Below are 15,668 nucleotides of genomic sequence, written 5' to 3'. Positions count from 1 at the left end.
TGGCGAGTGATTCAATGTGCTGTGATGGAGATCAAGGAAGGCAGTCTTGGAGCTATTTATAGGCTAAAAAAGAAAAGATGATGAAATTCGTTTAGACGACGCGAGCGTAGGAATGAGGTTGGTGGATGGTTATAAGTTCTGGACAAATGGAATGGTTTGGTGAGAAGGAGACAATGTGCATCAGTTGAGAAGCTCAGCCTCCCCTGCAAACAACATGTGAGCACAACTAAAGCTTCGACCCCGGCAACAAATTCCAGGTAATCCAATAGTGAAACGACTTTGGTCATGTTTGGAATAGGCACCTCCGATAAGATAAGATCGATCTTGATCAGCCTGGTGTTTGTTCATGACTTTGGCTAATATTTATCCTGTGGAAGACCTCTTTTATAATCATGAAAGGTTCCTTCTATGAACAGTACGAAGGTGCCTTCATTGCTCGAAGGCGCCTTCGGATACTGTTCATCCGAAGACAATTTTCTTCCTTTTGCCCTGTAAAATAATATTAGTCCAAAATACCCTACAAAATAAGTATTAGGATAATTTAATAAAAATAAAGAGTAGTATTAATTAGTTTCTGTCCTTCTAGGACCAGAAACTAGTCAAGGTCTCACCTTAAGGATCCCAAATGGACCTAAACTGTACCAATGTCTACTGTCCCTTCAACCAGAACGCGTTCTCACTTGGTCACTCTCCTCTAGTGACTTACCTTAACTTACCAGTTTGTCAGACATCCAGTCAGCCCGTCGACCTGTCTGGACTTCGTGCCAGCTATTAGGTTGGCCCGTCGACCTAGCTGGTCTTCGTATCAGCTATCCGGTCGGCCCGCCGACCTAGCTGGATTTCAAACCAGCTATCCAGTTAGCCCGTCGACCTAGCTGGATTTCATACCAGCTATTCGGTCGACCCATCGACCTAGCTGGATTTCGTACTAGCTATCCGGTCGGCTCATCGACCTAACTGGATTTCCTACACACTCAATCAAGTGGTTAGAACCTAACTTAACTTACTTGTCATTCATCAAAACTCGAGTTAGACCGTTAGTGCGAATTACACCAACGGTAACAAAAACTCCATATGAGTTGTGGACAAGTAGAGCGCCTAGTCTAAGGCATTTACATGTCTGGGATTTTTAAACTGAAATTAGGCCCTATAAGCCTAACGAAAGGAAATTGGACTCAAGAATCGTTAGTTGTCATTTTGTAGGATATTCTGAAAACTCAAGAGGTTACCCCTTGAGTAGATTCTTTTTCGAGATGGGTAATGCCAAATTCATTGATAATGTTGGGAGTGATAAAGTTAGGAAAATATCATTTGAGGAGAACATTAGTAATCTTAATATGGTAACTACTAATGTAGCTGATAGTGAAATGATTATCGTTCCACATATAGTTGAAGCTACACAATTATAAGGGGTAGTTGGCCATGATATTTCCATGTCACCTCCAATTCATATGAAAGGTACATCATCTCAAATAGAGGTATTCGCTCCTATGGTTAAGAATGACTCTTAACCACCTCAAGATCAAGTGTCACTAAGAAAATCCATTAGAGATAAGAGATCTATGATGTCTCATGATTATGTATATCTCCAATAGCATGAATTTGACATTGGATTAGAAGATGATCCCACATCATTCCAAGAAGTCAAACAATGTCCTCATTCAAAAAAATGGATCAATGTCATGAAGGAAGAGATGAAGTATATCGCAGAAATAGCATTAAGGAACTTATAGAATTGCCTGAAAGTATGAAACTCATTGGTTGTCAATGGACATTTAAAATCAAACGGGATTCATGATAACTAGCATTTTTGTGCATTATTTTGGCTCTTGTACTTAGTATATTTACCTTCTCACATGCTTAGTTTTATGATTATATTACATTTTGTGAGAAGAATCTATTTTGGACTTAATTATAATTTTTCTACCAATTGTGAAATTTAATTTCATATTTTTATGTGATTTTGTAGGAAATTCAAAGAGCCATGGATTAGGATTGAGCCGGATCGAATTTGGCTTGATTTGGTAGTCAAACAGAGAAGATCAAGCTGAATTAGTGTGAACCGTTGATCCAGATTAGGAGAAATCTTGTCCCTTTAGTCAAATCAAGTGATCCATCTTTCCATCCTGATTTAAGGAGATCTAGATCGTCCATAGAGATCATCCTCATCCAAGTCCAATTCATCTCCAATTTGGATCAAGAGAAGAGCCCAATTTGAGCCAACAATTCAACTCTTAAAGCCCACTCTTCAAGTCCAATTCCAAAAATCCAATTTCAATTTCTTATTGGATTTGGATCTAAGCTCTAATGGATACCCTTTCCTTAACCCAACCCCGATCCACTAAGAAACCTAACCCTCCCCTTCATCACTCACGCGACGACACAGTACAAGGCCGGTTCATCTCCATCTCTATTCGCGATTTCTCCTCGTGTCGACAGCTAGGGCACGTAACTTTCCCACCGGCACTCTTCTTCCTTCCTTCTCTCCATCCGACGGCCTCTCTTCTTCTCTTTATTGCCGTCGACCGGCCATCCACAGCCACCCTCCTCCTTGCAATTTCCAGCAGCGACAGCAGCTAGCACAAGTGGCGGGAGCGACGAGCTTGGCAACGATTTCCGATCATCCACCTCATCGGAGGGGTTCTCCGGTGAGATCCTTCACCTTCTGGCACTTTTCCAAGGCTTCACCGTTTGGGGTTCAAGCGGCAGCGGCAGAGAAGTGTGCGGCAGCCCAGATTTTCCAGCAACTTCCAGCGAAGGGGTTCTTCGTTGGAAGATTCATTCGCCATCATCGTGTCGAAGCAAGCAACGCCCGTCAGTAGTGTTGGGACCTTGACGTTCACTAGAGGAGGGAGGTGAATAGCGTCTCACCCAAATCGTCACTTCCTGCACTTGTTAGTACGCAGCGGAAAATAAAATACAAACTAACAAGAAGAAAGTTAAACCCTATAAGCAATAAGGAAAGACAATAAACCAAAAAAATCGTAAGACAAGGCGTTTACGTGGTTCGGAGATTAGGGCTCCTACTCCACTGTTGTCCGTAAGGTGGGCGATCCCAATCCGTCGGTGGATGACTCCCCGGAAACCTCCGACTAGCTCAAACCTCCTTCTCAGTGGAGAAACCTCACCACAACCTTGATTCAAACACTCTTAGATCACAAGAAGAGTTTAGAGGCTTTAAAAGACTACTAATAGAGGCTAATTTTCTTATGAAAATCAAATTAACGAACTAACAAAAGAAAATGATAAATTTAATGAACAATTAAAATTAAACTCAACAACTGAATCAATTCAAACTAAAATCCCAACTCAAGTTGAAAACTTGAGGAGGATAATTTCATTTTGAAAGATGAAATAGTTAAACTAAAGGAATTACTTGAAAAATTCACAACTAGATCCAAATATCATGACATGATACTTGGATCACAAAGAGCTGTGTACAACAAGTCCGGACTCTGATATAAGCCCAGCTCAACCAACAAATCCTTTATATCTTTAGTTAACCAAAATAAAAATAAAAGTAAAGATTGAGTTCCGAAAGCGTGTCTAACCACGCAAGTAGGACTCAATCAATATTACATACCTAAAGATAAAATTTATTATATAAATCATAATAAACCATCTCCCTTAAACTCTAAAGTCAAATCTTCAAAAATAAATACAAAACAAAAGAAAAACCCTAAGTTATTTAAACCTAACTTAAATATAAACAAAGATTATAGTCAAGTATACTATAATTATACTATTTCGGAGTATTATAGCTAATCTTAAAAGAAGTGAACTATAGAGGCAGAGATATTAAGATAAGATTCACAAGGATACTTTTAGACATGTCTAACTTTAATGTCTTAAGCCTTGTAACTAAGTTGGACATCTCCATGATGTACTCCCTAATATTACCCTTCCCTATGTACCACATGAACACTAACTTCGTGAGAAGTGTAGTAGTCTCGACCTTTTCATTTGAGGTGAATCGGTCCACTAATTCCTTAAGGAAGGTTTTATCATCCTCCTCAATTATCGAGCCCCTAAGTGATTCTGAAATTTACATTCTCATGATTATTAGATTCATATAATTAGATCGTTCTCACTTGTCAAAGTTTACCTTTTGATCTGCAGTGAAATCATTAGTTAAAGGTGCAAAACAATCATACCTAAATGCACAGTTTAAATTCATGCATCCCAATAAAACTGTAATATACTCTTCCCATTATCCAAATCTTATGCCAATAGGTATGGGGATGTTGTTCAAATTAACAGACATTGAGAGTACTACATAAATAAAAGCAAAGAACATATCTCAATTTAACAAACAAGACATGTATCTTTATAGTTGTGCAATAACAAAATATACAACTATATGAGCATTAACAGAAATATCTAGTGCAACATTACATTAAGTGTTTGGACTAAATTATAACTTGCTATCAGTGCTCTCTAAATAACTTATGATTATCTTCATCTGCCACATAATTCGTCTTCTTTTGGGTCGACGCATTATGTGCAAGATATTTTATTTATGAGTTTCCTTAGTTAGCTTATATTTTCTAGCATCACTCACAATGCTTCTATCGGTCATATTGTGCCCCTTCCTTTGAGTCAACACACCATGTGCATGATAAGGAAGTTTAACTTAATTTGTGAGCTTCCTTAAACATATATCCTGCATAATAATGATTTTTCTTTGGGCCAATCATCCTGATCATGGATAGACATCCCTCTACACTAATACTCCTAGCCTCTCCAATATTTCTCGCTTTGGCGATAGTATAGGTTTGACTAAGTAGCAAGAGTGAAGAAGAATCCAGGAAGAAACTACTGAAAATTGAGCTAAATTCAGTTATTAATCGATTGGTATTAGATATCGATCGATTGACACCATTATATATCGATCAAGAATGGATGTGGATTGCCCCCCATGCCTGTAGTAGTCACCCGTGAATTACCTCCTCTATGTTAGCCTAGGGACGGGTTGACAAGGGTCATGGGAGTGAGCGAATCGCCTTTTGCCATAAGAATAGATGTGAATTGATTCACACGCATGTCAATCGATTGTTCTATTGATTAAACACACATAAATTGATCCATTGATTAATCCAGAAGGCCTCTATTCACATGTTCATCCATCCCAATCGATCATCTGATCGATTGGCGAATGCTAATTGATTCGTCAATCGATTCAGAAACTCTCTCTGGACTTCCTTACGAATGTCAATCGATTAGCCGATCGATTGGTGAACCCTAATCGATTCAGAAACTCTCTGTTGACTTCCTTACAAACTTTAATTGATTGACTAATCGAGTGGTTAACAACAATTACTCAGCCGATTGATTCAAAAGCCCTCTATCAGTTTCAATAATTCCAAAAATCGATTGGCTACTCATGGTGATCGATTGACGAACTCGAATCGATCACCCAATTGATTTGGGACTTTCATCGCGATCGGACAATCTCAATTGATTGACTCCTCATGCTGATCGATTGACTCCTTATGTTCATTAATTGGTAAACACCAATCGATCAACTGATCAATTCTGAACCCCTCTATTCGTGAACCTGGGCATCCCAATTGATTCAACCTTACGCCAATAGATTGGTAAACACTAATTGATCAACTGATCGATTTGAGAACCCTCTGTTTGCAAATTCATGATTTCCAATCATTTGGGATTGAGATTAGAAGAATCTAATTTCTAAACATGATTTTCAGCCCTAAACTCGTGTTGTCAATTGCGTTATTCATGGATAATGTGAAAAACTCGATTCATAGGTTAAATTCTAATCTATCCATGCTACATTCAACGAATATACATCAATTTTGCTCATTCATATGGATTCAAATGCAAAAATTGATGTACATGTGCCAAATGTTGAAAAATAATATTTACACCTTAAAAACTAATAATAAGTTAATCCTATGCTCTGATACCAATTGTAAGAGTTGCAATATATCATGAATGAACTAAATGATGCATCTACAACATGATCTAGCTATTATCAATCTCTCAAGCACAATAGAAAACTGAAATAATAGTTAGCACAAGCTAACCTGAATCCATCACAAATCTATCACTTCTTACTTGTCATCGGAAATCCCACTAACGTATCAGATGTCTTCCACAGGACTGAGTCGGTGAACACCATATTCCTTCTCAATTGAATCAATCTCTTACTTTATATATACTTGGCCCAACCTATGGAGACTATCCACCATTAAAGCTCATCCCTCATTGACAACCCATCAATGTTAATGAACTGGGTTGTTGGATCTACATATTAAATCCACGTCTATTTAATCCAAACCCTCTTTATATATATTGAAGCATTAGATCACTTAATTAGGTTTAGTTACTTTAATGATAATTAGGTGTGTGTGTGTGTGTGTGTGTGTGTGTGTGTGTGTGTGTGTGTGTGTGTGTGTGTGTGTGTGTGTGTGTGTGTGTTAATCAAGTGTAAGCTTACTTTATGGAGATTAAGTCCACCCATGTGGACTCAATTCGATTTAGTCCACCCATGTGGACTTAATCCTACAGATACTCCATATAAAATTTAGTGGAGGTACACTCCTTCAACCACAAGTTGCCAGTAATCAATTCATTTCCATCTTCCAATTGAACATATGAGTATACGAGAAGTCTGATGTCTAATTAACTAGACGGTGACAGATTTATTATAATGGGATAAGGAATTAATTTTTGGTAGGCTCATGTCCTCGGAAAAAATCCTCTCAACCCCTAGCCAACTTGGTAGTCGGTTATAAGCTGACCCCGTGATTTACATTCCTTCATATAACATGGAACAAGCTGTAAAGGGCGCTTGAGATAAATGTAATCACCTTTAATGTGAGTATACGAGAAGAACCATCATCTGTTGAGGGTGGACCGATAAAATCTTCAAATAGTTGGATGAACCCAATCAGTCGACCCTCAATAGATGATGGTTCTTCTCGTATACTCACATTGGGGATGATTACATTCATCTTAGGCACTCTTTACAGCTTGTTCACATTGGAAGTGACTATCGAATCCATTGATTCATGCATGAATACCAAAAGTGACCTTCTAATCTTTGTTGATTTGTGCAAGAATACCAAGAAAAAGAAAAACACCACGTCTCAAGATCGAAGGAGACAGCGACTGAAAATAGTATTAATCAAAACTGTCTCAAAATATGAAACATGATTCCTATATAGACTCCAACTCTAAATATGCAAAGGAAAAAAAAATATTGACAGAAATAAAAAAAATTTAAACATACTAAAAATATAAAATACTCTAAATAACAAACTCGATAAAATTAAAATAATAAAGATATTAAAATTACTCTCTCGATTTGATGTTCTATCTGAATCATTTAGGAACCCATTGGTTGATGTTGGTTTGTGAATATCATTGTCCTAGGTCTTATAATGAACTTATGATAAATTTTATCAAGACTTTCTGTTGGGAATACAATCAAAGTCCCATATTGAAAAGAAATGAAAAAGATCATCGATTTAAAAGAGATGAATATCTCCATTAATATGAGGTCTTTTGGGTAGAGCCCAAAAATAAAACTATGAGGGCTTAAGCCTAAAGTTGATAATATCATAGCATTAAGGAGATATGTGAATTTTTTTGGTCCCAACAAATTGTATTAGAGACATAGTCCAAACCGAATGTCACGTGGAGTAACCTTGAATGTAGTTGAGAGGAGGCTTGGCCTGTAGCAGGTCAAAAGTGACCTGATGCTTATAGGGAGACCTATAACAGGTCAAGGGTGATCAGATATTTACAGGGAGACTCGGAGTAGGTCAAAAGTGATCAGATGCTTACGGAGAGGCTCAAACTATAAGAGTAATTGCGATCCTTCTTTTAAGGGAAAGATATTGGGAATACAATCAAAGTTCCACATTGAAAAAACATGAAAAAGATCATGGATTTAAAAGGGATGAAGATATCTCCATTGCTATGAGGCTTTTTTGATAGAGCCAAAAAAAAACATAAGGACTTAAGCCTAAAGTGAATAATATCATACCATTATGTAGATATATGGATTCTTTTGGTTCCAATAAATGTTATCAGAGTTATGGTCCAGATTGGAATATGCTATATGGGGTAGCCTTGAACGAAGTTGAGAGGAATACCCGGAGTAGGTCAAGAGTGACCAGATACTTACGGGGAGGCTAGAAGCATGTTAAGAGTGATAAGATGTTTAAGGAGAGGTCCGAAACATGTCAAGAGTGACCAAATGTTTATGGAAAAGTCTGGAGTAAGTTAAAAGTGACCAAATATTTGTGGGGAGACCCAGAGTAGGTTAAGAGTGACTGGATGCTTGTGGGAAGGCCCAAAGCAAGCCAAGAGTGACCAGATACTTGCAGAGAGACCTAGAGTAAGTCAAGAGTGACCGAATATTTGCAGGGAGACCCGGACCATGAGGGTACTTGTGGTCCTTCGTTTGAGGGGAGGATTGTTGGGAATACAATCAAAATCTCATATTGAACAAAAATGGAAAAGATCATAGATTTAAAAGGGATAAAAATATGTCCATTAATATGAGATCTTTTGGGTAGAAGTCAAAAATAAAACTATGATGACTTAGTCCCAAAGTGAACAATATCATATCATTATGGAGATATGTAATTCTTTTGGTCCTAACACTTTTCACTGCTCTCAATTTATACTATTGAATTCAAATATTAAGGCATAAAATACTATAAGGAGGTTTTCAAGAATATATTGATTTTAGTTTAAAATAATTTAAAGATAGACCTAATAAGAAAGAGGGGTATTTCAATAATATGATACATGATTTGGGTAATATCGAACTTTACTTATGTTGTTAAGTGTCTTAGCTTCTTTAATAACTATTTAGTATATAATAATAATGTATCTATATGTATTATGTAATAATTAAATATCCAACTCTTTGAGTTAGTTTTTTCAAATTTCATATAAAAACTAAAAAAAATCAATCCAAAGTAACCCAAAAGTCAATAAAAATTTAAAATTTAGAGCTGATTTTTAATTTGCGTTGAATATGTCAATTTTATCCTACAAGAACACCATAATATATATACTATATCGATATGAGCATTCACTTTAAAGGCCACATCTCAGTTTTAAGAGTGGATGTGCAGAGTTTTCATTTGGTTTATTATGCTAATGGTTAATTGTGCCTCATAATTCATGCATTGGAGACGACTAATCTAATTAACAAGTAGTAGAGAAGATTTTTATGTTTCCATATATTGACATAGTTGGTATTTACAAAAGGTCATGAGGTCTATCTCACTCAACCCCCCTTGATTTACCTCCCTTTGAGATTATGTGCGACCTTCTCGAAGGGGCTCGAGAAGATTTTCTTCTTGAAAAGAGATTTAGACATTGGAGCTTCTAGGTGATGTATAGAGTATCTTTGCAACCATTTTCTTACCATTTATTGGCACATTATGGCCTATATTATGGCACATTGAAGAGGACATATTCGAGCCAATTACAATAGGATTGACTCATTGACAATGTTAATCACAATAAATAACATAAGAGTTGAGCATAACAATGAACTAGCTTAAGTTTTAGTTAACAATTCAAGTAATAGAAAAATAAAAAATTCATGGTACTGTCATTGTGTTTTAGTTAACAATTTATGAGATTCACAAAGTCTTTAATTTGTTTGCATTTGTATTTGAGCATCTCGGGTTGAAGTTAATGAGATATTAAATATATTCGCATTAGTTAGGCTGTAAATTAAAATATGCTGTGGAAATTGACTTATTTCTATCAATGATGGATATGTGTGGATGTTGAGTTGCATCAGAAAAAAAGGGATAAAAAAGATGCATAAGATTTTGGTAAAGTCGGACATATTTATTTGATTTGGGAGCCAACACTACAATCAAGGCTTTATTTGATCCTAGATATACAGCCTTATTATTATTATTATTCCATTAGAGCCTTGATTATTTATTCTGTGACACTCTCCAATATGTTACGCAGTAGCTCGATCTTCCTTCTCCTGTCGGGGGCTAAAGATTGCAATCTCGTTTCCTCTGTTGAACTTGAGTCTCCGAGCCTCCTCCCTCGAGACGCGGTAGGAGTTCATTAGCACCTCCACTGGAATCCCTCGAAGAACAGATGTTTTACCCACAATATGGCTCACAAACGCATTCTCATTGGTCTTAAATGAGATCCACTCGAATTGCTCGCTCTGTGCCTTCTTGATCACTATGTGCTGTTGTGGGATCACCAACAGTTGTCCTTGACGGAGCTCACCGTCGAACACGGTTCGACCTCTGTGGCCAACCACCTGCAAGCGACCACTTCCCCTTACCACATACATGATACTGTGAGCATTGATGTTCCAGTGAGGTGGTTGAATTGCATTCTGCATGCGTACGAGAAAAGAGAAGACAGAATGTCAATATTTAAATGTTTATACTTTGAGTAACGATGGATGTATGTACTGAATGAACTAGCTATATATATACCCGTCGAAGGACTCCTCTTTCGGCACTGAGTTGGATGAACCGAAGGATGGGAAGCTTTTGGACGTTGAGGCTAGTCAGTCTTCCAGCGCGTGGATTGTAGTAGTCGGCAAGAGTGGGATTGGCTATGTTCTGTCTGTTCTTGAGGGTGCAGTAGGTTTCCTCCAATCCATTACGTTCGCATGATGATCCCCTCCTCTCCTGTGTCTCTTCTCTTTCCTCTCTCTCTTGCTCTTGAGCTTCCTGCTCAGCACGTCTCTGTGGCTCCAACATCTGTAGCCCCTTCTCCACGCGAACAATGTCACCTCTGTTATCGTTTAGATTTTGAATCTTCCTCACGACTTCCTTGTCGACTCCCAGAGCCTCAGCCAGCAGTTCGAGTTCGAAGCCGCTGAGGAGGTTATTCCCCTTCTGTTGCTGGAATCTCTCTTCTACCTGTGCGATTTGCTCTTGGGATTGCCTCTCTCTGCCCGCCAATAGAAATTGCTGAACGCACATATATATAAATTAATTAGAATCATATGAGTGTTAATGTCTTATGATAAATTACTGAATTGCTAGTTTGAACCGACTCTGTGTTGGCGATCGAGTTGGTTGGCATTGCTGCTTGTGTCGGCGACAGCGATTGCTATAATAGGAACTTCACCGTTATTGTAGACCCAATTAGCGACGCCGGCAGGATATGCGAGAACATCGCCCTCGCGGAAGAGTTGAACCTTTTGGTGCTCGTCCCTGAAACGCTGGCTCTGGCTTTCCGATTCCTCTTCCCATTGTTGCTCAAAACCTTGTCGTAGAGATTGGAATGACTCTGGGCAACCAGGAATCACGGTTCCAGAGATACCCCTACCTGCACATTTTGGACGACAATTGAATGTCATAATAATACGTGTAAATAATTAAGAAGCTAGATAATGAATGCCGCATACCTTGGACTATGTAGACGAGTTTAGGGGCATTGGAGTAGTAAGGCAAGACGAGGCCTCTCGGCTGAATGGTGCGGCGGTAGGCGACTACGCCGGCACACTGCAACTGCTCATTCAATTGGTCAAAGTACTCGGTGAAGCCAGCCTCCGACGGCACGCGACGCGTGGGTTCGAGGGCGGCGAGGCGCTCGAGCTGGCATTGGCTCCCGTAGCCAAGACGACGTTGGCTCAACAACGGCTGGCCGAAGCCCTGCTGGCCAAAGCTGAATTGGGCGAGAGAGGTGCTAGGGAGGAGAAAGCAAAGAGCGAGGGAGAGAAACAAGAGATTTATGGAGTTTGCCATTGGCGAGTGATTCAATGTGCTGTGATGGAGATCAAGGAAGGCAGTCTTGGAGATATTTATAGGCTAAAAAAAAAAAGATGATGAAATTCGTTTAGACGACGCGAGCGTAGCAATGAGGTTGGTGGATGGTTATAAGTTCTGGACAAATGGAATGGTTTGGTGAGAAGGAGACAATGTGCTTCAGTTGAGATTTGAGAAGCTCAGCCTCCCCTGCAAACAACATGTGAGCACAACTAAAGCTTCAACCCCGGCAACAAACCCAGGTAATCCAATAGTGAAACAACAAACAAGAACACATTCTCAAACAATTATCAACCCTCTTGCATATTTTCACTTCATTCAACATCTTCTCTCTCATGCTATCTCTCGTGTAAAATGCACCTAACGCACTCATCAAAACTTATCCTTTTTCTTATCTTTACAATTTAAGATAAAATTCAACAAGGACAAAAAAAACAATGCATATATATTATGAATCCTTGGCAAGATTGGTCATTCGTGCTGATTGTGAATCTTAGTGAAGATCAGGGTCTAATTGACTAGCTCCACAAGTATAATTCACTAGATAAGCTACTCATCTAGAATCTTGACGGTGAGAGTTGTCTAATTGCAAAAAATGTGATGGAAAGAATAAAATAAAATTGGGTCTTCGAAAATGGGGTATAATAAAATTTCATATAAAATTGGGGAATGCAATTAATAAGGTTCACTAATTAGAGATTTTGTAAAAACATAATGATGGCTCATGAATTTCAGAAAATTTATAAAAATAATTGGCCTTGGGCCCTAAAAGGCTTATGCCTTAGCTAGGTCTAATGTTAAAAATTGACCCCATAACGTTAGGGGCATCGATTTGAAATTTTGGACAATTGACCGCGAAGTAGGACATCAATGAGATAGATTTGCTAACATTGGTGACGCATAGCAAGTTTGTGAGCCACCATGTGGTCATTGCTGTATGCACAAACACATCATAGAGCAAGTACAACCACTAGCAGAATTAAGATTTCTACGATACTGAATGCTAAATATTTAACTCTAAGCTGTGGTTTTTGATCATTTCCGAATGAAAGAAGTTAGAAAGTCAGGAATAGGGTGATTATTGATGGGATGAAGATTTCGATCCTGAAAAATACAATTAAATCAGAGAAGAGGTTTCTAGCGTTAACTCTCCAACGCTCAAGTCAAAATTAGGAAGAGAATGAGTAATTCAGAAAATAGAAAATCTTTCCTTTCCTCATACCTGGTGTACCTTTTTATACCTTTTTCTGTGATCGTTCATCTGCCCTTACTTAATGATATTAATTGTCAGAGGAACGCTTCTTTGTCTTAACTTATGTGCATTAATGATAAATATAGTGTTCTTTTTTACCTTGGCTTCTTCGTATTTAATGATAGACGGTGTGCTCCCTTTTGTTTTCACGTCTCTTCCTATATAATGTCATTTCTTGGCAGTCCGAGCGGCTCGTTTCCCTGTCGATCGGCTCATGATGTTGGTCCGAGTAGGCCAGCTGGAAGGCGTTGAGTTGCCTGAAACACTAAAACAAGCATCTTTCTCAACTTTCAACTCAGATTAATAAAGTAATTAAAATAGAATTAACAACTTAAAAGAAATAAGTAAAAGATCACTATTTACTTGGTTACAACCTATATGGTTATTAATCTAAGGTAGATGAAAGCTCACTAAGAATCTCCTTCGCTGAAAGCGGAGAAGCCTTTTACACATAGTGAAAGCTCAGAAATGACTGAAACTGAATACTGAAGTTGTTACATCTTTCCTACGTTCAGGGCTCTTTTTATAGACCTTGGAAAAACTTATCCGTAGGCTGAAGGCGCCTTCTATAGGGCTGGAAGGCACCTCCAGTGAGGCCAAAAGATAAAACTTTATCCTTTCCGCAACATTCAAAATTGCATGATCGAAGGCGCCTTCCACAGAAGGCGCGGAGGCGCCTTCAACAGCCTTTGAAGGCACTTCTAGCAGCACTTGCAGTCCCATTTCGCTCCTTTGCCACTGCGATCTCTTGGATGATTTTGGCCAACGGAATAGGGCTCACCCGAACCCAATTTCCGGCCTTCTCCTCGAGCAGCCTTCCTCCCCGGCTTCTCGTCCCTCGGCCCGCTGCGCGTGTCCTTCTCGTACACCAGTGTACTCTTCCGCAGCACCTCGTCCCTCAAACGCACTAAGCCCGTCGGCTCTCTCTTGTGTCGTCCTTCTTGCTAGTTGTGTCTTTCGCTTGACTTCCTGTGCTCCTAAGCTCCTGCACACTTAGACACAAGGATCAAAACATAACAGAACTCAACCTAACTTGGTTGATCATACAAAAAACAATCTTGGGGTTCCAACAATCTTCTCATTTTTTGATGTGAGTAATCCAAGTTAAGTTAGGGTAAACCAATCATAAAGTAAAGATAATAAAATCACAATTATGCAATAAGGTGCAAAAAGATTTTCAAATTTAAAATTTGAATTGAACTATTACCTCCTCTAAACTTAATCTTCCCTTCTCCCCTTTTGATCACATAAAAAATGGGGTACCAAAAAAAATCGAAGGGGTAAAAAAAAATAAGTTTTAACAAAAAAAAACTTAATTTTCTAAGTGAGACTTGCAAGTAAAAAGAAATTTCTAAGTAAAATTTGCAAGAAAAAAAATTCTAAGTGAAATTTGCAAGTCAAGCCAAACTTGTTCTTCCCTACTCCCCCTTTTGATCACATTAAAATTGGGGTTCTTTTAACTATTAAAAAAAATTCTAACTGAAAAACAATTTAATGCATTTCTAAATACTTAACAGTTAGTCAATAAAATATTTTATTTCATTAATTGGCTGCCAGGTTGTGGCGAAGCACTAGGCCTTCTTGGTTATTGGAGCAACAACTACTTTCTAGACAAAGCCTTTAAAGAAAATTAAATATTTGATTTTCTCACTGAAAGCCCTAAGTCTAATTAAAGTTTAATTTATAAAAGATTTTGGAACCTAATATAAGTTTCTTCCAATTAGGTTAATTAAAAATCTTTTAGGAATATTTTTCTGAGAGATTTTCCTAATTTGCCCCTTGTGGTAATTAAAATACCAGTTCAAATTATTATATTTCCTAATATTTTTATTATATGAGTATGCATGATTTTTCAAATATTCTATCTCTATTTTTAATTTTTCATTTTCTATTTTCAAATTATCACATAATTCTAGTGGGCATGCTTTGTGGATAACCGTATTTTAAAATCTATAATTTCTTTTTCTAACTTGCAATAGTTTTTAAATAAGAATTTAACAAATTTGAATAACTTATCAGGTGGAAGAGATCGTACCTAACTTACCTTGTAGATCTTGTCATCCGTAGCTCCCCTGAACTGCTGTATTCTTCCGATGTAGCTCCCCCTTCATTGATGCTCTCGATGCTCATTTCGGACGAGCTTGCTTCGTGTTCGTCTTCTTGATGACTTGCCATCAACGCAAGTTCGGAAAAGGCTTCGACCTCTGATTCATACGACGTTTCATCCCACGTCGTCTTAAGGGTCTTGTATTTGTTTGTTTGGACGGGTTTCTTGTCCTTGCCTTTGTCCTTGTTCTTCAATTTAGGATAGTTGTCTTTTACATGTCCTTCTTCATTGTAGTGGTGTTGTTCTTTTTGTTTCTACCCTGTAAATGGTTAGATTTTATAAATTTAAATAATTTTTAAAATTATCTTACCATCATTACCATTTCGTTGTCGTCAAGAGAGGATTCTGAATCTTGTACGTCCATCGCTGCCTTAAGGGCAATATTGTACTTTGACTCCTTCTTCAAATCTGCACATCTCGTTTCATAGACTTCAAAAGTAGAAAATAATTCTTCTAAGGTAGTTGAATTTAAATCCTTAGATATATAATAAACATCTACTAATGATGCTCATTCAGTATTTCTAGGGACTGCATTAAGCGCGTACCTTAGCGAATC

General features: G+C 37.9%; 1 protein-coding gene across 1 annotated transcript; it reads right to left on the bottom strand.

Annotated features, from left to right (window-relative positions):
• Positions 1–9,970: 9,970 nt before the first annotated feature.
• Positions 9,971–11,732, bottom strand: LOC121991454 (cocosin 1-like). Its single transcript, XM_042545453.1, has 4 exons — positions 11,393–11,732; positions 11,039–11,313; positions 10,470–10,952; positions 9,971–10,366 (listed from the first exon to the last, which is right to left on the bottom strand). Exons 1-4 carry the CDS (start codon positions 11,730–11,732, stop codon positions 9,971–9,973), a joined length of 1,494 nt encoding a protein of 497 aa, XP_042401387.1.
• Between the last annotated feature and the right edge of the window lie 3,936 nt (positions 11,733–15,668).

This window comes from Zingiber officinale, chromosome 6B, assembly GCF_018446385.1.
Source record: "Zingiber officinale cultivar Zhangliang chromosome 6B, Zo_v1.1, whole genome shotgun sequence".
Lineage (NCBI taxonomy): Eukaryota > Viridiplantae > Streptophyta > Magnoliopsida > Zingiberales > Zingiberaceae > Zingiber > Zingiber officinale.
This window is presented reverse-complemented; position numbering and strand designations above follow the sequence as displayed.